The 22,791-nt window shown below is 38.8% G+C and overlaps 2 protein-coding genes across 2 annotated transcripts in view; one reads left to right on the forward strand and one right to left on the reverse strand.

Moving 5' to 3' along the window:
- Positions 1-1,933: 1,933 nt before the first annotated feature.
- On the reverse strand, positions 1,934-8,662 carry ube2v1 (ubiquitin-conjugating enzyme E2 variant 1). The gene is made up of 4 exons (XM_084347828.1): positions 8,554-8,662; positions 6,653-6,798; positions 4,825-4,950; positions 1,934-3,309 (listed from the first exon to the last, which is right to left on the reverse strand). The coding sequence occupies exons 1-4, from the start codon at positions 8,573-8,575 to the stop codon at positions 3,163-3,165; spliced, it is 441 nt and encodes a 146-aa protein (XP_084203954.1). The 5' UTR covers positions 8,576-8,662; the 3' UTR covers positions 1,934-3,162.
- Positions 8,663-20,651: 11,989 nt separating this feature from the next.
- The window catches only part of plxnb1b (plexin b1b), a gene marked incomplete at its 3' end in the record, with an annotated part of 119,528 nt that continues 117,388 nt past the window's right edge, over positions 20,652-22,791 (forward strand). Inside the window, exon 1 of the mRNA XM_084348874.1 lies at positions 20,652-21,004. The remainder of the gene's footprint in view (positions 21,005-22,791) is intronic.

Consider the following 22,791-nt stretch of genomic DNA (forward strand, 5'->3'; position numbering starts at 1 on the left):
CCGCTGTGATTGATTCACCAATCCTTTCTCCCCTGAGCTCGCATCACGTGCCACTCTTTGTCCTGTTTCCCTGCAGCAGAAAAGATGCAAATAGAAGCAACAACAGCTGTTGAATGGGGATGCTGCGTCTGGTTTTGCTTAGAGAAGCATCTTGCTGTCAGCCCAGTAAGACAGACGAGAAGTGCTGCATGCTGGCCGCACTGGACTCGAGCGACAGTAAGCTCCACAGCTTACTTTTACCATTGATGCCTCTACACATGTGATGGATGAGACTGTATTGTTCTGCCAGGTGCTAGATAGAATTGTTACAGGCTTGATACAGAAGATGACCAAGACAGTATGTGGGATTGTTGCTAACAGTATTGCCCAGTTAAGAAATGAACAGTTACCACTTTGTGATATGGTTTGGGTTTCCCAACACAATACTATCTGTTTATGTAGACAAACTAAGAGCATGTTAGTATCATGGGCACTAAGGTTTTTTCTCATTCTGTGTATAAAATATTAAAATAATTATAATTTCCCATGTCATGTTATCACTGAAAAGTGCTTTTAAGCAGCAAATACTTAGCCCTGCAGCGTTGAAGGTTGGTAGGAAACAATCTGATTTTACACAACTATTAAGTCAGTTAACTTGTCTTGAGCAGCACAATCAGTATAATGTAGTCTATCATGTACAATAACCCACCACAATCAAAAGCCAGCATTACATGCCAGGTGGCACAGAGTTTGAAGGACGTCAGCTTTTACCTGGCAGGGGGAGTCTATTAAGCTAATGGTTACATTATAGGAAATGTAGGATCCAGTGTTTGACCCATAATAAAAAATAAAAAAGTCAGGGAAATCTCAGGCTGATGCTTCAATTTGACAAATCTATTTTAATTATGTCTGTTAGGTCTACCAGTTGTTTGTAAGTACAATACAAAATTGTTTAAGTCCCCTTTAGTTGATTCTGGCGGCCCCCGTGGACAAAGGCAGTATGGGCACCACCACGTCCTGTTGTGAAGATCTTGATTTGGCTAGCATGTGCATTTCTCTTGAAAGTAAAGCGATGAGGAAATATACTATACTATACACTTAAGATTAATAGTAGTAATAGCAAGTGTGATATGATGATGGTGAAAAGAAGTCAACTTTGTTTAAGTGCCGTACCACCACACTACAGAGCAGCTTCTTTCCCCAGGCTGAGGCCCTTCAATTCATCCTTAGTACTCCACCATAAATATAGTTTTCATTTTATGACTAACTCCATGATGGGCATTGAGAACAGCTATAATAGCTACACAGAAATTGCTGATGACATTATGTAGATCATATAGAGGGATCAGTATCAAAGGTTCCTTGTAGAACATTTAAAAGTTAAGAGGCTTCAGCAGTCTCATTTAGTCAAGGAAAAGATGTTCAAAAGTTTTTTAATACAAGTAAAACTCTTCTAGAATTTAAAAGTGGGGCTACTTATGTTGGCTTATGACTACATTTGCTTAATTTTTCAAGAGCCACCAAAACATTGAAATGGCTAACCAGGAAAGGTAGCCACATTATACTAAAAGCAGGGGGAACATACAGTGAAACCTATTATAATTGAATGAATTAAATCTGACCTCAATTAGTTTTTAAAGAACGCTCACTGACTTTTAAGAACCACTTCGTAAGTCTATACTAAGAATGTTCATTCTCAATGAAATCCATTTTTACAGTCACTGACCAACAGTCAAAAAACAAGGTAATACATATGTGGTGTTTCTAATATATAAATGACTTACCAAGTAATTATATCATAAGTGATATCATTACCTAGTAATTATGTGATAAAAAAAAATCATTCAATCATCAAGAATTACTTTTGGGTTCATCCATGACTGTCTTCAGGTAAAGTTGTATTGTCCACTGTAATCAGATGTGAAGTTTACCTCAAAATCATGACACATAGACGTGCAAAAGTAATAACGTTTAATTCAAATAAAACCATGCAACAGGTCACCATCACCCTGATTAGATTCAACCCCTGTTATAAAATAAACATCCAAAGCCGTACATTGCATTCAGTGGGCATTCACTGTATGAGAGAAGAGATGACTCCGCGGAGTATACACAGGTAAGCCCAGAGACTAAAGAACCAAAAAAAGGACCCAAAAACAGCAAACAAAATAAATCACAGCTCCTCCTGCTCTGCACAGGCCACAGTACAGTGGTGATCCTGAAAAGGTGCCAAGCGCACAAACTATGTTCTCTGAAGAGAGAAAGCACAAGGACCTGTAGCCCCCCACCCCCTCCAACTGGCTGCTCATAATCAATCACTATCACAAAGCGCTATGAACCATATGGCACACAGAAGACAAGTCTGAGAACATGAGTGATGAGCCAGTAGTGTCCCGTTGATACATATGTCGCTGAATGTCTAGTAGCAGTATATTCCCATGTACCGGACATGCACTCGTTTAAGGAAGGCCCGTCAAATTCACATCATCGGGATTGTGGAAGCTGGGGAATTTGGGACTAACGTGGCCCTGTGAGACCAAGCAAAGCATTGTTTGAGGTACTTTTCTTTTTCTTTGTCAGGGGAATGTGTTTCAGCAAACTGCAGGATGTCAAAACAATCCAAACATTTAACATTTCAGTCGGGGTTAGAGAAGTATATTTGTTTTGCTGTGTAGTAAGTTGATCCAAATCCCTCGCCACAATACCCATACACAGGGACTGTCACCTCCTGGAAAGAATCCAGCGCACACACACACGCGCACACACACACACGCACACACACACACACACAATTGGTACACTTAATCAGGTCATTTGTTATTTTACAATCTGGATGTAGAACACAAAGATAATAAAAAATAACATTAGTAATATGTACAGTATTCTTGTTTTGTAATGTGTGGTCTGCACCGTGAACTTTAATGGATGACTGGGCACTGAGTGAGGAGGTCAGGTTCACCTGCGCATCCCTCCCTCTGTCCAATGGGAGGCTCCCAAAGAAGGAAGAGGGAGTCGAGAGTCTTGGATCACTTGATGCTCGTGTCGTTTGAAGTCAGTGTTAATTGTCTAAGATGCTATGTGTGTGTGTGTGTGTGTGTGTGTGTGTGTGTGTGTGTGTGTGTGTGTGTGTCTGTGTGCGTGTGTGTGTGTGTGTGTATGACAGGGAGGGACCGCAGCAGGGCCTCAGTTGCTGTACACCTGGCCTTCAGGTGGCTGAGAAAGCTTGTTGTTCTCTTTCAGCGTCATGTGCAGTCTAAGCTCCTGCAGCACCGTCTTGATGTTGTAGGAGTTTTTCCACCTGGACAATGCTCCCATTGACTTTATGTCCACCTGAAAGTAGAGAAGGAGGAGAGGGGGGAGGAAGATCTTATTATTATGGCCTCAATAAGAAACCTATTGTGTAGCCTGTCGGTAAGAATAAATATGTGGAATGCAGTGAGAGAGTGAAATTAAATTCTTTTAAGAGCTTTGTCAATCAAAAGACACAGAAATGTAAAAATTATTTTTAGGGACTGAAATGCAAACTGGTCAGGTTAAGAGAAATTCCTTAAAACAGATTAATCTATTTAAGACAGCCGACTATCAATTAAAGAAACCGCTTAAAATTTGCATCCCTAATCTGAAGCAAATCCAATAACACCAAAGACAATGAGTTTACACAACTCTTCACTCTCTTCGGACTCCAATTATGTGACAATTCATTAAGTATACATTAAATATTAATTTTGTGGCAATAGCAGGATTACCCGGTCAGATTTGCATGATATGTGGAATTACCCAATCAAAGGATGAATGATGTTTGGTTGACTGGAGGAAAAAAACAAAAAACAGGTAAATATTGTACTTTGTTTCATCCATTTAATTTTATGGTGCTACTGTATTATGTCATTTATTTAATATTCAATAACACAGACCAGTAACCTGTCACCAGTCAGTATAGACGAGTATGTTCATTCATGAAACATGAGGTCCTTAAATAGCAACAGAGTCAACTCCACCCCTTCTCTTGGCGTAGGAGTTCTTTCACTTGCTCATGAAAAGTTGCTCTGAGCAACTTTGTGACAGCATTTTAAAAGGAAACTCCTCACAAGGAATTTTCAGAACTATTCACCAGGTGTTCTAAATACAGTAAACAGTGCCTGTGAATCTTAGTCCAATACGTTGGGATTCCCAACACTGGTAGCTTTCACTTTCACTTCACACTATTGTAGATGATGTGGCAAATGTCGACATAGGACTGCTTTATGGCACTGTGGTTTACAGGAGAGCAACAGAAGTTCAATGTGACGAAGTTCTTTGATTTTGATAAGTTTGGTATTTCATTCAGTGGGTTAGTCTGTAACAAATATTACCATCTGGTAACTGTTTACATGTACAAACTGCAGGATCTGTTAACCTTTCAAACTAAATGCCTGAGGTCAAAGCCATTCTATATGGCAGGAGGTTCACCAATACCAAACCTTGTTAAATGTTTCTATAGAAAATAATACATTCTACCTAAAATTAGGTCTGTGGAGTACACAGGCCACATAAACCATAAAGCTGAAGAAAATGACTAATGTAGCAGTGATATGGAACCTGGTGACTACTGCTTGCAGTGACTCAACAACTGTCCAACAACTTACTACTAAAAGCTACCACTGAGACTAACGTATAGTTTAGGTCTTAAATTGAACAGGCAGCAGCAGCAGCTCCTTCTCCTTCTGGGAGGATGGTAGTTTTCAGTTAATTATGCATAGATTGCATTGGTCTAATTCAGTGCAGTAAATACTTTAAATGTATGATTTAGCTCAGAATGCACCTCAAACAAGCCAGAATGGATGCAACTGAAATTTAGATACTCACCACACCACTTGAACTGTGTACGCAGGACAAGTTGATCTTGTTCACGAAGCGGACAAGAGGGGGCTGTTCTGGGTATCTGGCTCCACATTCTATTTTCAGACTGTATATCCTGCCCTCATAGACAGTCTAAAATTAAAGAAGATGACAGGTTAGCACACAGTGTAAGAGTCAAGGAAATGTGATGGTATGTGGTGGCCATTAAATAACCACATTTGTTGATTGAGTTGTCAGTGCATTATTGATCTTGGAAGGTTGTGGCAGGTAACACTAACCACTGCAGCACCAGTTTGAATAGGAAGGCTGATTTTAACTAGTGTTTGAAGGCAGCTGCACAGAAAAAGCTGAGCGCACTGAATATAAAATGCTAGGCTTTCGGAAACAGCCACAGGGGCTCTCGTCACCATGGGGACTCACACCCTAAGTTGCAACTGTTGCAACCACATCTACCAACATCTGTATATGCTATCACATTGGGTCCTTGGTAAAAAAAAAAAGCCCTGGATCACACTTGCATACAATTTGTCTTTTTTCATGATGTTATTTCAAAGTGTACACATCTAATTCATCTAAACAGCATTGTTGATGCTTTTATAACTCACTGACACTTTCACTAGCATTCTGTTGGAGACCTAATTGTGTCGAGACACAAAATCTGTTGTGTCACAGAATAAAGCAAAGCAGAAACGTCAGACAACTGTGTTTTAATATTCATCTTTTACATTACAGTCATGGCACAAAATGACCACAGAAATAAACAAGTTTATTTTCACAAAATCTCCCCAGGCAGATAAACTGCATCTATACCACAGTGATGAACGAACAAGACTGCCACTTTTGGTATTGCAAAACTGCAAGCTAACTGGTACATGCAAGCACTTTTCTTTGCCTCTAAACCACACAAGGAAGTACTACATCATCATAACTCTCTAGAGGGTAGAGAGAACCATCATAAAGCCACCAAGGGGAACAGAAACACCCACAATGGTGGCTCTTCCACCTCAGAGCTCCTAACACACTGTAACAAATTCTACACAAACTCGGACACATCCAGCTCGTGTTGAGTGTATTCATTCATCTGAAAGTTATGCTTTCAGTCCCCAGAGTCAAAACTAAACATGGAGAAGCAGCGTTCAGTTATTATGCACCGCATATCTGGAACAAACTCCCAGAAAACTGCAGGTCTGCTCCAATTCTCACCTCTTTTAAATCAAGGCTGAAGACCTTTCTGTTTGCCACTGCCTTCACCGAAGCAATTTCAAGACTTTGAACTGCACTGTGACTTTTATTTTCTTGTCTTGTCTCTTTTAAACCTATTCTATTTAAGTCTACCTTCCTATTTCTTAACTTGTTTTAATGTGTTGTTTCTTGATGTCTTCCTGTTTGTTTTTAATGTATTTTAAATGAAAATTTTAATTTCTTTTAATGTAATTTTTATGCCTCTGTAAAGCACTTTGAGTTGCCTTGTGTCTGAATTGTGCTATACAAATAAACGTGCCTTGCCTTGCAGAGCTAAGAATAGTTTTTTGCCATTATCTGTAGTAATACGAGTATTGGGTGTGTGTTTTGATTGGACGATACACACATTTTATTAACATGCACTCCTCATATGTTGAATTTCCACGCAGTTGGGATACTGTGTTTGTCTGTTTCCTGTGCGCTGGTGTTTTCTTTTCTTATAAGACAAGCTGTTGATTTAGGTCAGCAAAAGCAACATGTGCCCATCATGTACCAAATGTTCAATCCAACGCAATGGTGAAAGTCTATCGGCCAACTGAAGAGAAGAACAGCATGCTATGTGATAGTGTTGGAGGCCCAGGGGGTGGCTCACCTTGGGGGGGCCAAAGATCATGCCATTCCAGTTAGTTAGCGTCATGTCTTCATCATCTACAAGGCCCCAGCTTACTATACCGTCTCCGCCTCCCTTCTGGCCATCCTCCAGTTCCTCCAGCAGTCGAAAGTTGCGGGGAACAACGACTTCACGCACACACAGAAAAAAGAAAGTTAAGTTAAATAGTTAAATCACTTCTGTCTGATCACACCTGGGAGGAAATTCAGTCATATCATATTCAGTTAACCTACAGAAAAGTGTATGCAAAAAAAACATGCCTCAAAAATAACTTACAATTTCAAACCTGATCATATATTTTTAAAGGTCAATGAGTGGAAAGACAGGGTTTAAAAATAGATCCATTGGCCAATATAGGACTGCATGGCATTGAGATTAAGAGTATTTGTTTCAAGTCAAACATGATCAGACATTTTTCAACATGATCAGATGGCAATAAAATCTTATACTGTCCCCAAAAATCCAGTATCAGTCTGCTCCGACCTAAATTGTGATATAAAATTACATATACCAGGGAGGATGATTTTGGCCATTTCATCCACCTAAACTTGTTTACATTAATTCCCAGGTCAAAAATGTCTGGATGTGATATATGAGGCATTCCATACCAACAAAACAAATAACTTCACAACTTCAAATGAAATTAAAATTATCTTTCTTGGGAAAATAAACAGTCAAAATAACCTAAGAAGTGTTTAGTGAGTGTGTATATTTACTGAGATCTGTACTGATATCTATGCAAAAACAGTAACTTCTACATGTGATAGAACTGCACAAATACTACACAGAACTAACATTTGGTTGAAAGAAAGTGAAAACTAGTGAAGATGTGATTTTTTTAAAAAAGATTCTTCGTTAAAAAATAATTTCATTGTTAATAACTGAATTGTTGCACATTTTTGTTAGGGTTTCTTGGCAGTTGGTGAAGCTGAGAATACACACACAAAGACTCACAGAAATTATGAAAAAAGATATATAGCAGGAGCACAGATACAGATTTTAGCCAGGTCCCATGTATTTCCAAGAAAAACCATGATATGAACTCGGAAAACCTCTGGATAAGTAAGCACGGAATGACCCATACTGCCTGGCTTATAATTAAAAACCTGGCTTATAATTAAAACTTAAAGCAGGTTTTTTTGTTTTACTAATTACATCCTCCAGCGTAATCGAAGGGAGATTTTCTGCCCTGTTTGGTTTAAAGATGTTTAGGCAGGTGCACAGAAATATGTTAATATGTTTCACTCTTTAAAAACAAAAGGAGGAGTTGCCTTGCTACACAACTATAACATGTCAAACATACCGTTAATGGAATATATTAAGATTGAATTCGCAGTGAGACTGTTTTTAAGTCTCCAAACACCGAGTGAGTACATTCACTTGGGTTGAGGTTTTTATTTGTCGTTTCTTTGTAGCATTTCTTCCGGAACACAATGATTCTCCAGTTAGTGAACAGGGCTGTGCTGCAAGCTAACGTTATCTCAACAAACAACTTATCGACCATCAAGCTAGTCACGGGCGTCACTGCTTTACGAACAAAGTAATCCACTGACACGCCAGACAAGTGTGATATGTGGTGTGCACTTATGTACCATTTTGTAGCCTTTTAACTGTCCAGCAAGCTTCATAATGGTAGCTACATCAAGGTAGTTGCGGATGGCCGAGTGTTGCTCAAAGGCTGTGGGCCAGCTTGGCTAGCCATTGAGCTAGCTAGCAGCGGAACGACAACATTTTCTGTTACACAAAATCCTGTTAGAGCTCAAACTCCAGTACAGCGTTGCTCGTAGGAATTGTAAGACTATTGGGCAGCTAATATAGTATGTTGAACATTGTACAACATTAGCAAAATCAACAAAAAGGTACTGTCTGAACTGTCGGCTTACCTGTTCCGCCGGTGGCCGCCATCTTTGTAACTGCTCTACGGAAGCGCGCACGTACGATGTTCTTTTGCGCGTGTCCGTCGTAAAAAAGAGTAACGACTCTTTTCCTGCGTTAGATATTCAACACGCAGTACTTCATATTCAGTTGTTCCGTGACATTATAGGTATGACTTTGTTTTTAAGACTAGCTTTTCGGCTCCGTCTCCTCCTTTTCCAGTGTGACATCACACTAGCTCTATTTATCAAGACAAAAAGCAGCTGTTGGTGTCGCTTTTGCTGGGGATAAAGACAAAAAATCAGCTGTGTTCAAGAATGTGGGAGCATAGCAGAAGCTGAGATGTGATTTGATTTTAACACGCTTACGGAGGGTCTTATTGGAAGCTCTGCGTCGCCATCTACTGGACCAAACGGATGATGTCAGGCTAAAGGAACAGTGAGGCTCACAGTCTTACAACTGAAACAGGTTTCACAGGGTCTGGCTGTTAACATTCCGTGTTCACACTGACTGAAAAAATGTGAGCCTATCGCTTAACTACTACCTCACACATCATCAGCCAAACCCATTTTCAACATGGATATGTATATATATATATATATATATATATATATATATATATATATATATATGTATATATGTGTGTGTGTGTGTGTGTGTGTGTGTGTGTGTGTGTATGTATAAACAGTGTATAAACTGATGCATGTTTTCAGATAACTCAATGATTTTGTAAATGGTTTGAATGGCTTAACAAATAGAAGAATTGTCTCCACTCATAACGAGCACTCCCTCCTCCAGTTTTTTCATAGAATTACAAAACAACAAGTGGTTTTCAGTTGACAATGACAATATGAGACTTTTATTCAGCAAAGTTTTGCCAGATGAAAATCACCCATCACATTATTTTATTTCATTTTACAGAACTTTGCTGAATTAAACGTAGCCAGAGAACTTTGACTTCCTTGAAAAAATAATATGGGCTATCAACAGACAAACCTATGGAAGCCCTAAAGGGCCATGCATTCATACATTTTATTTCCTCCGTTTTCCCGTGATAACGAGTTAATTTCATTTGTTTTCTCGAGATCTCAACTTATTATCTCGAAATAACAACTGCCATTTTCCCGAGATAACGGGATAATTTTCTCGAGATCTCAAGATAATGAAACGTTGTTTTCCCGAGATAATGATACAATTAATTCGAGATCTCGAGATAACGACTGTGATATGATAGGCCTGAGATTATGGAGATGCCCGGGACCTCGTAGCTGGTCAGCTATGTAGTTAACGACGACTTCAGGCTCACTTAGATTGCGCCGCCGATATAGCTGAAGCCTTGCTAACCGTCTTTTTAGATTACGCACACTAATGTGTATATTATCTGTAATAGCAAGGCATAATGCTATTTCAGCCTGCTCAGGCCTTGATTGAAAAGATTTGTGACAGGGTGATCGATATGCTCCTGCTCCTCTGACATTGCTACACTGAATGATGTTTCCTGCAATGATTTAATACACTATCGTTTTGTTTTCTCAAGATCTCGAATTAATTATATCGTTATCTTGGGAAAACAAAGTTTCGTTGTCTCGAGATCTCGAGAAAATTATCCCGTTATCTCGGGAAAACGGCAGTTGTTATTTCGAGATAATAACTCGAGATCTCGAGAAAACAAATGAAATTAACTCGTTATCACAGGAAAACGGAGGAAATAAAATGTATGAATGCATGGCCCTTTCGGGCTTCCGTACAAACCAGTAACCTTACATGCTATGTTTCTAATTTGGGAAAGATTGGATGAAATAGAATTTGTTCTGCAAAACATTAAAGATATTGTGGGAAATCTGTTCAGTCTTTAGCAAAGGAATCCAGGAAAATTATTTATACTTTTGCATCTACGAAAACAGACATAGCAATATTTTGGTTTTCTGTGATATTTATTATGGCATGAAAAAATACAGGAATTTTGAATAGATAAATTTAATATCTCTGTTTGGACATTAAAAATCACTGTAGAATGATAGGGGTGATTTGGTAAATGAGTGCATTTTTATCAAACAACCAAAGTAGGCCCTGCTTTGTTTGATAAATTGATCATTATCTTTAATATCTGACCAGATTTTGTAATATCAGATATAGTAATATCATATCTTCTCTTACAGATTATTCATAACATCAGAACTGTGTCATTTCATTCATTATTTTCTTTTTGTATCAAGCAGCAGGATGTGTCTGAGTTAATTTGCCTCCGTCAACATTGCACAACCTGCGATGTAACTATAGCATGTGTACATGTTGCGATGTCAATGCTGAAATGATATATTGTGCAGCCCTAATCTCATGCTTTAGGAGTATTTTACAAATAGCCACACAGTGGCAGTAGTGGGTCCGGAGCCTCACCAAAGACTAATCAGTTCTACCGTGCCCAGTGGCTTAACTTTCCAGAAACCGATTCAGTTTAAGGTTCATAGGTTTACACATACAAGGAATTTGCCTTGGTATTTCAGTGCATAACAATAAACGTAGTACGGGAAAAGTAAAGAAAGTACAACAAAATCCAAGAATCATGAATATGAATAATAAAAAAAAGGGATACAAAATAAAAAATCTATCAATAATGTGTCAAAATAATGTTTTAAAATGTTTTAAAAAGCTGTACAGTGTTTGAAATGAGGAAGACAACCAATGCAAAAGTTCACTTTATGAATGTATAAAGACTGTACCTGCAATACGCAGAGATAATAAACCAAAAAATTTGCATTAATGTTATGCTGTGAGACAGATGTGGACACTGTACACTGTCATGTAATGTGTCTGGAGGGGGCAATAATTGTTTTTGCCAGTGGGGGGTCCTGGGCCTTGTTTATGAGGCCAGCTGCAGTTAGGAAGACATTGGGAAGTACACATTAAATGATCTTTCAGGTTATATGAAAATAACAACCTCCTAAAATTACAACCTGACAGAGGCAGCAGGTGATGTGGTTCCTCAGGATGGATTCACATCCTCACTTGACACTAGACACATTCTTTATTTACACAATACAGCTTTAAACTGTTTAATTTGTGGAGATGGCAAGTTATCTGCAATCTTTATGAACCTCACTGGAGAGCTGAGAAATGGTAGAGTCTGTAAACATCTGGGCACGCATTAAGAGGAATTTGTTCTTGAAAAAACTATTCATATACATGGAGAAATAAAAATTATTATATCCTCATATTTCCTAATGTCAGACATTGAATGCCAGTCTCCTTCTTGATAAAGGTTTTTATTGAAACTTCTTTTGTTTGACACCGAAAATAGACTGCATCTCATTTTGTATTTTATACCAGTGTAAGTATTTTTTAAACAGAACTAAAACAGCTGAAGTAGGATTAACATGCTATCTGGACATTAGTTATACTGTAACTTATAAATGATTGGTGCAGAGCTATTTTTCTGTTTACAGAAAGTAAATTAAACTTTCAATTACTGTCCTCATCATCATCATCATCAGTTCTTTATCAGAACTCTAATTCCTTGGTTTCATCATGACATCATCATAATGAAACATTCTGGAACTGTCTCATCAAACCAACAAACTAGCATAGTTTCACTCAGAATTTCAACTGGTCGACACCAGCTCACATTATTTACTCAACTACAGTCAACTCGAAAGCTGTCAACCACAGTTCATTACAAGTGATTACATCCTGAAGTCCTTCACAGTCTTTTCGTCCAGTCATCATGGAAAGAAGATCTAACTTGAGACCCAGGGTAAGATTTTCTCAATCAAACAAGAATACTGTTCTATAATACGGCCAATACTTCATTAAGCACTGAACTGAACAAAGGACAGCCAACAAAATACTTCAGCTTATAAAAAGTAAAGATACAGTGAGAAATACTGATATATATTTTATTTAGAATACAATACATAAGGGACTGACCAAATGATTGCAGCAACTTTCTGTTAGACTATCCAATATTAACCAGGTACATTTCCTGAAGTACTGTACTTTGGTACAATTACATGCTACTTTTGCACATACTCCACTGTATTTGAAGAGGAAATGTGGTTCTTTTTACTCCACTACATTTATTAGAGGGTTCAAGTTTGCAGATTCAGATTTTTCAAACCAAACATGTAATCAACTTTTAAAATATGATGCAGTAATAGAGACTAAACAACGCAATCATAAATTATTACTAAAAATAATTATTAAAATGTCAATTACCCAAGCTTATGATCAAATTTTCCAACCCTAATAGGAACCATTCTGAATAAATACTATACTTCTGTTGCTGAAAATACTTCCATAAATTTACTTCAATCTAGTCAGAATTTTCACACACAACAGATTATTTGTTGATTGTGGTGTTGTACTTCTACTTAAGTAAAAGGTCTTTTTCCACCACTGAGGACAGGACTGATTTTAACTAAAAATGTATATATATATGTCTTTCAGGCATCTGGTAGAGTGCAAACTGCCAACACTACCCATAATGTCAGTACGCTCCACCTGCTCAGATGTGCACTCGCTCACACAAGCTCTTCTCTCAACCGTAGAAGACAATCTGAAGCTGTCTTCTAAAGACGCTGCCCTGAAGGAAGAAAATAAAAAGCTGTTGAATGAAAATAAATGCTTACAGAGTAAACTGGGGAGAAAGCTGCACATGGCCCGACAGCAAATACAAAGGTTGGAAGAGGCTTAAAAGGCCAGAGAAGCAGGCCAGAGAGAAGAAACTATCAAAGAGAACAAAAAGGAAATCTCTTTGCTTCAAGAAAGTCTCCATGCACAGAAGGAGAAGACAGAGAGAGTCCACGCTATCTAGCCAAAGAATGTGGCAAGGTAAGGGCCACCTTTGGGAACGAACTGAAACAGTCACGTCAGTGTGCAACACCGAGTTGGGGCAAATGCAAGCTGAGTGTTAAAGGAAGGTGAGCAAGCTACAAGACCAGATCACTGAAAGAGACAAAGTGATCAGCAGCATCAGAGATGAAATTAAGGCTCACACAATGAAGCCTCTCATCATTTCATCCAAGCTCAGACTCAACAGACTGAACTGGACCAGAGCATCAACAACTGCAATGCTCTGGAGGAGAAGTTCAACAAGGAGCAGTCTGAGAGGGAGGAGAGCTGGGAGAGGAGGCAGAAGGAGACAGAGAAGCTGTGACTGGAAAAGGAGATGCTGTAATAATTCAGGCCAGCAAAGCAGAGGAGGAGCTAAAGCTGCACATTATTCAAAACATTAAACTTCAGGTACGCTGCTCCACCTTAAAATGTTTCTCTGGAATACAGTCTCTTTAAATTCTAACAGCCTGTATCAGAATTAGCCTTCTGACGTTAAAAAAGAAGGGGCAAAAAGAAGCAACAATGCAGCAGTGAGGAGGAGGAGGCTGCAGTGTAGAGGAGGAGAGAAAGGAGAAAGAGGAGAAGAAACAGAACATCTGGAGCTGGGCTCACAAGAGCAAAAGCAGCCACAGCGACAGTAAAGTGGAGGAAGGAGCAGCTTGTCCAACACAGGCTGGACAGCATCCATCCTTCAACCCTGACCCTGACCCTAACCCCACCCACCTAACCCTAACCCAACGCATTAACCCCTACCCAGTATTACCCTTACACTCTCTCCACACATCCTAATCTCTCTTTACCCCTCTGATTCCATGCACCTACCTGCCCGTCTTATCTCATTTCTTCTAAAAAAAACAACAAGTTTCAATGCCTCATAAAAAATAAAATTCATTAGCATTAAAATATACTTAAATAACATCTGCTTCTGTCTGTCTTCCTAACAATAGATTTAATTTTAATAAAACTGTATGAAATTATACTCCAATCATGGTTTTTATAAAGTACAGAGCGTAACTCCTTGGGTCACATTTAACAAAATGTGAGTCACATGTAGAGGGGCATTTAAGCACCACCAGGGGCCCCAAACAATCAAGTGTGAAATATTCTGTTCAGACTGGATTTAAATGATTAGAATGTAAATAAGCAAATAATCTCATATGTTATTTGCATAAGATTGAGTGTGCAAACAGGGTCATTCATTTTCTTGCAGTTATTTTAAATGTTGTCATGTTTGTACCTTGCAAAGCTGTTAAACAACTCATCAACAAGGTTCCCTTTTTTATATGCCTTGTTACTTTTCTGTACACCTAATGCCACAAGTGCATTCTTTCAGTATCACATATGTAGCAATAATTAGTAGGGATGGCTCAGCACCACTTTTTCTCAATACAACAATAGTGATAACACAAGTATCTCCTGATATGAGTCAGCTGTCACTTGTGTCCTGAGTGATGATGGTTGACTGGGGAGTCACACAGGGTGAGAGGAGCGGGTGGGCTCCACTACCATCTCCACTGTCTTTACAACATTGAGCTTCAAGTTGTTCTGTCCACACCAGGTCACCAGATGGTTCCACTAAACTTCATTTACACTTTTGAAGATACCCTGTTGCCAACTGGTCGTCCAATACCTGATTCAACCTATTAAATCGTAACTGTAGAAGTTTTACAATGACATCAGATGTTGATCCAGGATTTTCCTGATGCCATTTTCTCAGAAACGTTTTCTCTCAGCTGTTCTGATAGGTATCTCCTTAACAGCTGTTGGTGTTTCTTTATGGAGAACACTGGTTTTGCTTCCACCACTTGACTGAGGAATCTAGGTCTATTGTAGATTACCTCAACTACATTTAATTACAGGAGTTTAGGTCTGCCTTCTCAGAAAGAAGTCTCCTCAATATATAATATACCGTTATATATATATCAATATACCGTTTTACTATTTATTACTTTTTTCATGTGAATTAATGGAGAATGGCAACTGCTGACTGCTGTTGGTTTGCTTATCAGGGACTGCAGTGACTTCCAAGTCAGTGACATTACTTTATATCCTCTCCAAGTGTCAAATAAACACACAATTAAACTAGAATGGCACTTAGTCAAGCACATACCTCCGCCAAGGCCCAACAGTCCCCTTTAAATCAATCAAGCTTTACCTAATATCAAACTAGATAGCCCTGTATTCCTCTATAATTTAAACCACCATTCAGAAATGAATAAAAATGTTGAAGATCGCACAATTTCACAATGTTGAAGAAGGCGAGAGAAAATTGTTGGAGCTGTCCTGTTATCCTGATCCACACCAAAAGTTAATAGGGTCTATTCTGGGCCAAAGTGCATTACTTTTCTGTATAATACTGAATAATACACACTTGAAAAACACATTATGTCTATTAAGTCTGCATTACTTTAATTAAATCAGACTAAGTAAATCGGTACATTCACATTGACTCAAAATGAAAGAAAAACTGTCACTTTACATTGAACTTATTTTTATAAAGTTGGATGGAAGAATGTAAAAGTAATTAATGTACATAAAGTCACTGTTTTAGTGTGTAATTTCAGCTGTAGAGAACTATGACAAACTCACATGTAAATACCAGGTCATGGCTTGTATGCGTTGCATTGTTTTCCCCTCAAATCCTCCATGAACCTTCAGTGATGGAAGCAAAGTGAGAGAAGAGAGAGTGTTATGTATTAAAGCACATCTGAGCTGAGCCTGCAGAGCCTGTCACTGTGTTTGTGTATGTTATAATGAACATACTGGGACATACTGGGAGGGGGGAGGTTGCCCTCTGACCCACTCCTACCAACACCTCCCCCAGCTATCCATCGCCTACCAGCCTGCCTCCCACCCTCCTTCCCCCATCCCAACCAGGCCGCCCAGCCCCCCTCTTCTCTCTAAAGACAAGTTGGTTATCAGACAACAAGACCCAGAGCTGTGTGTGTGTGTGTGTGTGTGTGTGTGTGTGTGTGTGTGTGTGTGTGTGTGTGTGTGTGTGTGTGTGTGAACTTTGGGGATGAATGGCTCAGTGTTTCTCACAGGGACATGAATACAGTGTGTTGCTCCTGACAAACAGGCATGCTCATTCACACTCTGCTTTTCCACTCTTTAAACTCATTTCTCTGTCATCCTGCTTTGAATACAGGCCTGTGCTGAGAAACATGCACACTGATCCACACAGACCGAGAGATCCCCAATAATTCCTGGGTATGAAGGTACTATCGACCTTTTAAAAAAGTGCGGTACCCACATACAGTGTTTTGTATATAGGTTGCTAATAGTGGCTAAACCCTGTTGCAGTAATAGCTAATTTTCAATTAGTCAAACAGTGTGTCCACTAGTGTTAACTTCTTTCACCTTTGATATCTGACAATGAGACTTTTGGGAATTTCTATTGATTGAAATTGTCGATTGTATTGTTACTCTATTTGTGTTCTCTGGTGAACACCAAACTAGAAATGTAAAATACATCAAATCAAGAGAATGTCCCAAGAAAGAGCTACCCAACAGCAGGTAAGAGCAGGATTATGAAAACGTTCATAAACTTGCTATATGTTGTGTCAATATCATGAAGCATGAGGGCTAACGGAATGGTTTGATGAAGACACAAAGATATGAATCATATGGCCTTCACAATCACCAGATGTTAACATACGTAACTAAGCACCAATGGGTGATGTTCAACTGGCATGTCAGACAACACTCTCCTCCTCCATCATCATATAAGGGATTTCTGCCTTTTGGAAGAATGATGTTCATCCCTCCAGTAGAGTTCCACAGTCTAGGAAAATCAAGCAACAACTAACTAAAGACGTAAAGATATAATCTGTATTAAAATGTCTAAAATCAGTTGGCCTTTTGCATGTGCTTTTGTTATCCAAAATGTTTCCAACAGTGTTCAAACCAGAAACTTCTGTAATAAAGTGCTGCAGGAATGATTCCTAAACCCTGGAGTTAAGTTAGCATTTTTGTATCTCTGGTTCCCGCGTCTCAGCACACTGGACTGCATCTCCCAGTCAGCACTAATGAAGTTACAGGTAGGTGTGAAGTTAACTTCCATTTGTGAAAAACCGTCCTGCGGTCGCTTGTCAGAGCCAGCGTTAGCATGTCTGCCCTGGCTAGCTTGACTTTGAGCGCATCGCTGTTCTTCTCAAAGTGTTTTTACGTGTTTAGTCACAGCAGCTCTCAATGTCATACTGTACTTGTGCTCAAGGTAGTGCACACTGAGCTTCTTTTAGCATGCAAAAATCATAAAGGTGTTGATTTGTGAAGATTGCTGAAAACATATATCATAAACTTGTGTTTGCCATAGAGCTTTTTTTCTGCAATAATCCAAAATCCAATTGAAAAATCCCATAGGCTGTTGTGGAGGGAACCAGGACGATGCTAACTTCGTTAGTCTAGAAAAATACATCATCCCTGCAGCACTCTATTTTACTCAGGGTAAAGTGCGTTTCATTTGGTCACCTGCTGCCAAAACTTCCAGGAGAGAATGAGAGAGTGGAAGAGGTCAGCAACGGGATTAAACATAAAATGAATAAAACTTTAAAAAATGACCTGGACTGTGAACATTTCTGCCTGAGTCATGTCAGATAGATTTTCATCAGCAATGGTGGTTGTTTAGAGCAACATTATGTAATGTGTTGACCTTAAACTACCGGCTTCAGAGTCATGTTGATGGTACAGTGTCTTGTAACAGGGTGAATGGTGTCTCTGTCACTTGTCTCTGTCACTAAGTAACTTCAGTGAGAGGTAGGATCACAGTGTTACATACATGTTTACTTCAACATACAAGTTTCAACACATAATGAGTTTTGTTTGTAGTTAGCACCTACCAGTCTGACAAACAGCTCTGTGCCATGTCTTATTTTCAATTTTTTTTTAAAAAATGTATTTATTTTGACTAGCACACATTACATACTGTGTGTTTAAGACATGAGATTCCCCACAACAAATTCAGGAAAAGACTGCTCTAGTGGTTGAAAAAAGGCAAAGATTTATCTCACAACTAAAACACACATTTTATTTTTCAAAACAGCTGTAAAACTGTCTTGAAAGGTTCATGCCAAAACATATAACCAGTTTAGAGGACAAACATTGTATCTTCTTTATATTATAATGTGTTTTCCCCCATAATTTCTCATCTGTCTGTATGTATGTGGATACACTGTAGACACATAGAAATTTCTTGACATCTGGTTTCTTTAATATACTTCTGTAGCCTTTCTGCTCTGTCTTTGCTACATGAAATGACAAATACTCCAGAGATATATGCAGTAGCACCTATTGTTTTTGAAGCTAATTATAGTTTTATGATGTGAAGACTTATCTATACTAAGCCATCATCTGCTTTATCATACATAATTTAAGTTTTGACAAATTGTGAAAATATCACATAATAAACATAACAAATAGTAATTCATGCCGTACATATAAATACTATATTTTACTTCTTTATGTCATATTTGAATGTATTTATATATGGATATCATCACTATGATATTATACGTTATTGTAAGAGCAGAAGATCCCACTGGTCTTGTCAGTGGGGATTTGGTTTTTAAGGAGTGAAGGTGGGTGAGGCAGAGTGATCGTTGAAGTGAGTGAAGCTTATCTAGCTTCAGTCCTCATTACATCAGAATTAAGAGAGGGGAGATAAAAGGCTTCTTTTCACAAGAGGAGAGAAAGATACAGAGGCAGAAAGAGCCTCCTTACAGATGACAAATGTGTGCAGCGGGTTTTGTGATCTCTGTGTGGTCTCCATTGATATGCATGTGATGTCTCAGAGTGGATGGAGGGCAGATGAGGACTGGAACCTGGACAACATCACAGAGCACAGCTTCAAATTCAGACATACCAACTTAATGATTATTGAATTCTTGTTTCATCCTGTATAACAATATAATTAAAGGCTGGTGCTTGTTTGAAAGTAGCAAGGAAATCACATCTCCTTGTATTAGCTTATTAAACAGTATATGGAGCTCAGAGGCGCATCCTTAGTTGTCTTTTCAAGTGAAATATGTTAATGTTAAATAAAAATCATAGCTTTCACCCCCTTGTCAACTTTTATAGGGGAGCATTACATTTAGAAGATACTTTTGTCCAAAGCAACTTACAGAAATTCATACATACACTGATGGTGGTGGCTGCCATGCAAGGTGCAGACCAGTACATCAGGAGCAGTTTGGGGTTCGGTATCTTGCACAAGGACACTTTGACATGCAGACCAGAGGAATCGAACCAGCAACTTTCCGATAACAAGACGCTGGCTCTACCCCTGAGCCACAGCCACCTCGAAGTAGCTTTTCCTGTGTAGCATAAAGAGACAACCCTGTGTTGTAGAATGACCAATAAATTAACCTTGAACTTAAAAGCAATCCTTAACCTTATCTCTCTGAATAAATGTCAGTGTCATTAGATGGTGGTCTGTGAAGTGACAAACTTTGGGGGCCAAACCATGACAGCTGTATGGGATGCATGTCCCCAGTTGGCCAAAAGGGGTCTACCATGCACCAGTCATTTCTCCAGCAGCTAATGTTGCCTTCATGTACTGGGGGAAATATGGGAGAAATAGTACATCACATCACACATTAACAACATCAAAGTAGAAGCCTAAATATGTGATGATTACTGTAAATGCTCATGTTTCCCAACCTGAGCCAGTGATCCTGCATACCTATCAGTTATATAATATACTGGTGACATGAGCGCTAAAACACTGGTGAGCCCTCTGCACAGTGTTTACCTGCTGCTGTTTAGGATATAGTTTAAATTTTGCTCTGCTCATATTTACTCTACACTAGGCAGAGAATAGTAATTCTAGTTCAATATCTACACCAGAGGTGTGTTCAATGTGAGAGAGATTTAGTTTGGTGCAAAAATAATTTTCCTTCCAAACTTGGTGAGTTGTGCTTGTTCTGGTTTGGTGGGCACATCTGGACTGAGAACTAATATAACCCACTGAAAAAACAGAAACCATGAGTCTGTGATTGAGTATACAGCGCTGCATTTATTTGACATGACTGTAACAAATAGTAACTACACTTTGCATCATGATGTTGAATGCACCACTGTTTCATTGTAGAGTATAACTCTTTATCTGTTGATGTAAATCAATTTTAAACCAAAACTGAGAGCAACATATTAGATTTTAGTACTGAATGCCTACTTTACCGCCTATCTTGGTTGCAGAAAATACGAGGAGCACTTTAAGGCAGCATGATATATCCCCCTTTGCCAAACCCCTTTTTACGCCTGTGGAGAGCCACTCACTCCCATTCCCACCGCCACTCACCGGCTACATGTGGGGGGAGAGACCTGCAGAGTGAAACCAGGCAGAGGACAGAAACAACACCGAACCTCACTTTTTACTGCATGGAATACCTGCACTGATTTGTTTTCTTAAACTGAAGCGGGGTAGGTGTGTAAAGTGGAGAAAGTTCGATGCCCGAGAGGAAATTTGCAAGTCGGGACTGAACGACAACGGAATTTGTGATCTCGTAACCTCGAAAAATAACCTGTGTGCCTACACTGCACCGGCTGAGGACGAGCTGGGTACTCAATGAAACCAGAGAAAAGTAGCTTCGCCGTGTCGAGAAGTGACTGAAGAGTTGTACACAGGACAAGGTGAGTGGTAGTCTGGGCTGTGTAACGTTAGACCGCCAACACTGACACAAGTCCTGTTGTTCTCATTTATCTCAGTGAAAATCACAACTGTTCATGCTTTTTCCACTTGTTTGCCTCTAAATGAGCGCGCTTCTGTCTTGTGTATAGTAACATCCGTGAGCTCGTCACGTTAATAGCTTTTCACTTTCAACTTCGTGCTCACTTTTTATTTCAGGCTTTTGCTTATTAAATCTATATTAGCCACGTTAGCTAACCTCAAGTTAGCCCATTAAAATACCTGCGTACTTTACTCGTGTTCGCCAACTTATCCAATACACATCCTCTAGGCGTCGTCGCTCCGAGGCACCAATCTTCATTATTTTCTTGGAGGTGTGACCGCCATTTAACGGTATTTAAATGCGAAGTGATGAAACAAAGTTTTCAAAACGTGCTCATGTTGATTATACGTCAAAATTGTCAGTGTTAATTAACACAGAGGCACAACACGACAACTTAGAAAGCAGCAAATGTGATCTCACCTCTGGGCCATCACTCTGATCTGTGCCAGTTTGAGTCGGGGATATTTGAAACTCTGCAGTTTCCCTCTAATATACTTTGATTTACTTGACATTTTCTGTCAATCAAACCACTTGTATTCTACATCAAAATCCACATTCAGGTGCTATAAAAGCCAACATGATTGAATATATGAGGTTGACCTCGGTTGGTTTAATAAACGGGTCAGTCAGGTCACTATGTCGTTTTGGAGAAGAAATTCAAAGTCAGAATTGTAATATTTACAATATTATTGAGGTAATAATACAAACACACATATTTGTTTTTTTTCCATTAGTGAATAAACAAGTTGTTCTCAGAGGAAAATAAGGTCCCAGAACACCCACAAGCTAGAAAGGTGGCAGGGTCCGCCACATATAAACAATGTAAAACGGTATGAAATTGTGTTGTCTTTAAGGTCAGTTTGTTTTTTTTCCAGTTTTTCAGAATTTGTTTATGTAGTTCTTTTAGACAGAAAAAATCAGTCAATGAACATCTTTCTTTTCCAAAACTACAGAGTGCTCCTTTAATTCTGTATCTCATATGTGCCTAATTAGCCAGACAAGGCTAAAAACTCAAAAAGCTGTCTTGCATTTCATTTCGTTGACCAGCTATTTGTTTTTGTCCATACATAACAAAAACATAATTGCGCATTATTGATCTTTATACATGTTCATAATACAAGACAATGCCTCAGATTACTTTATTACATCTTAAAAAATATTTTCATTTGCAAGACTCCTCTGAGTTGAATACTGTATTGCTGTCAAAAATGACTGTTCTACCATTAAAACATTACTTTTTAATTTTACAGTCAAAAATGCCACTTTTATGTACAGTTAACTGCATAGATTGCAAATAAAGGCAAATTACTATAAGCAATGAGAAATCACCAGGAGAGGTTTGCTGTGTCTAAGATCAAAGGTCAGATACAGGCGTTCTTGTTATTTTCTCAACACAGTAACTTGTGCAACATTTCATTATGTTGTTATATGTTAATTGTATTATTATACGTACTTGGTTAGAAATGTCATAGCTGACAGTTCATCAGAGGGATGCCAGTGAGAGCGTGTGACCTCTGTGTTTTTGTGTCCCCTGGGTGATGGTCTCCTTTCACAGTTTAGTGCCTTCTTAAACCACAGCCATCTGCTCCCATTGCCTCATAACAGAATTGAGGGCTTAGTATAAGCCAGGAAATGAGATGAAATATCCCCTCGCAATGATGATGATGATGATGATTATGATGATAGCTC

Source organism: Pagrus pagrus (assembly GCF_965226575.1).
Source record: "Pagrus pagrus genome assembly, chromosome: 3".
NCBI lineage: Eukaryota > Metazoa > Chordata > Actinopteri > Spariformes > Sparidae > Pagrus > Pagrus pagrus.

What these genes read in the sequence shown, in the direction of transcription:
- ube2v1 (XM_084347828.1), bottom strand. Translation starts at nt 8,575, where the DNA reads ATGGCGGCCACCGGCGGAACAG. An exon ending in GGCGGCCACCGGCGGAACAG is followed by an intron (nt 6,799 to 8,553) that starts GTAAGCCGACAG and finishes GTGTGCGTGAAG; the next exon opens with TCGTTGTTCCCCGCAACTTT. An exon ending in TGATCTTTGGCCCCCCCAAG is followed by an intron (nt 4,951 to 6,652) that starts GTGAGCCACCCC and finishes CTTTAATTTTAG; the next exon opens with ACTGTCTATGAGGGCAGGAT.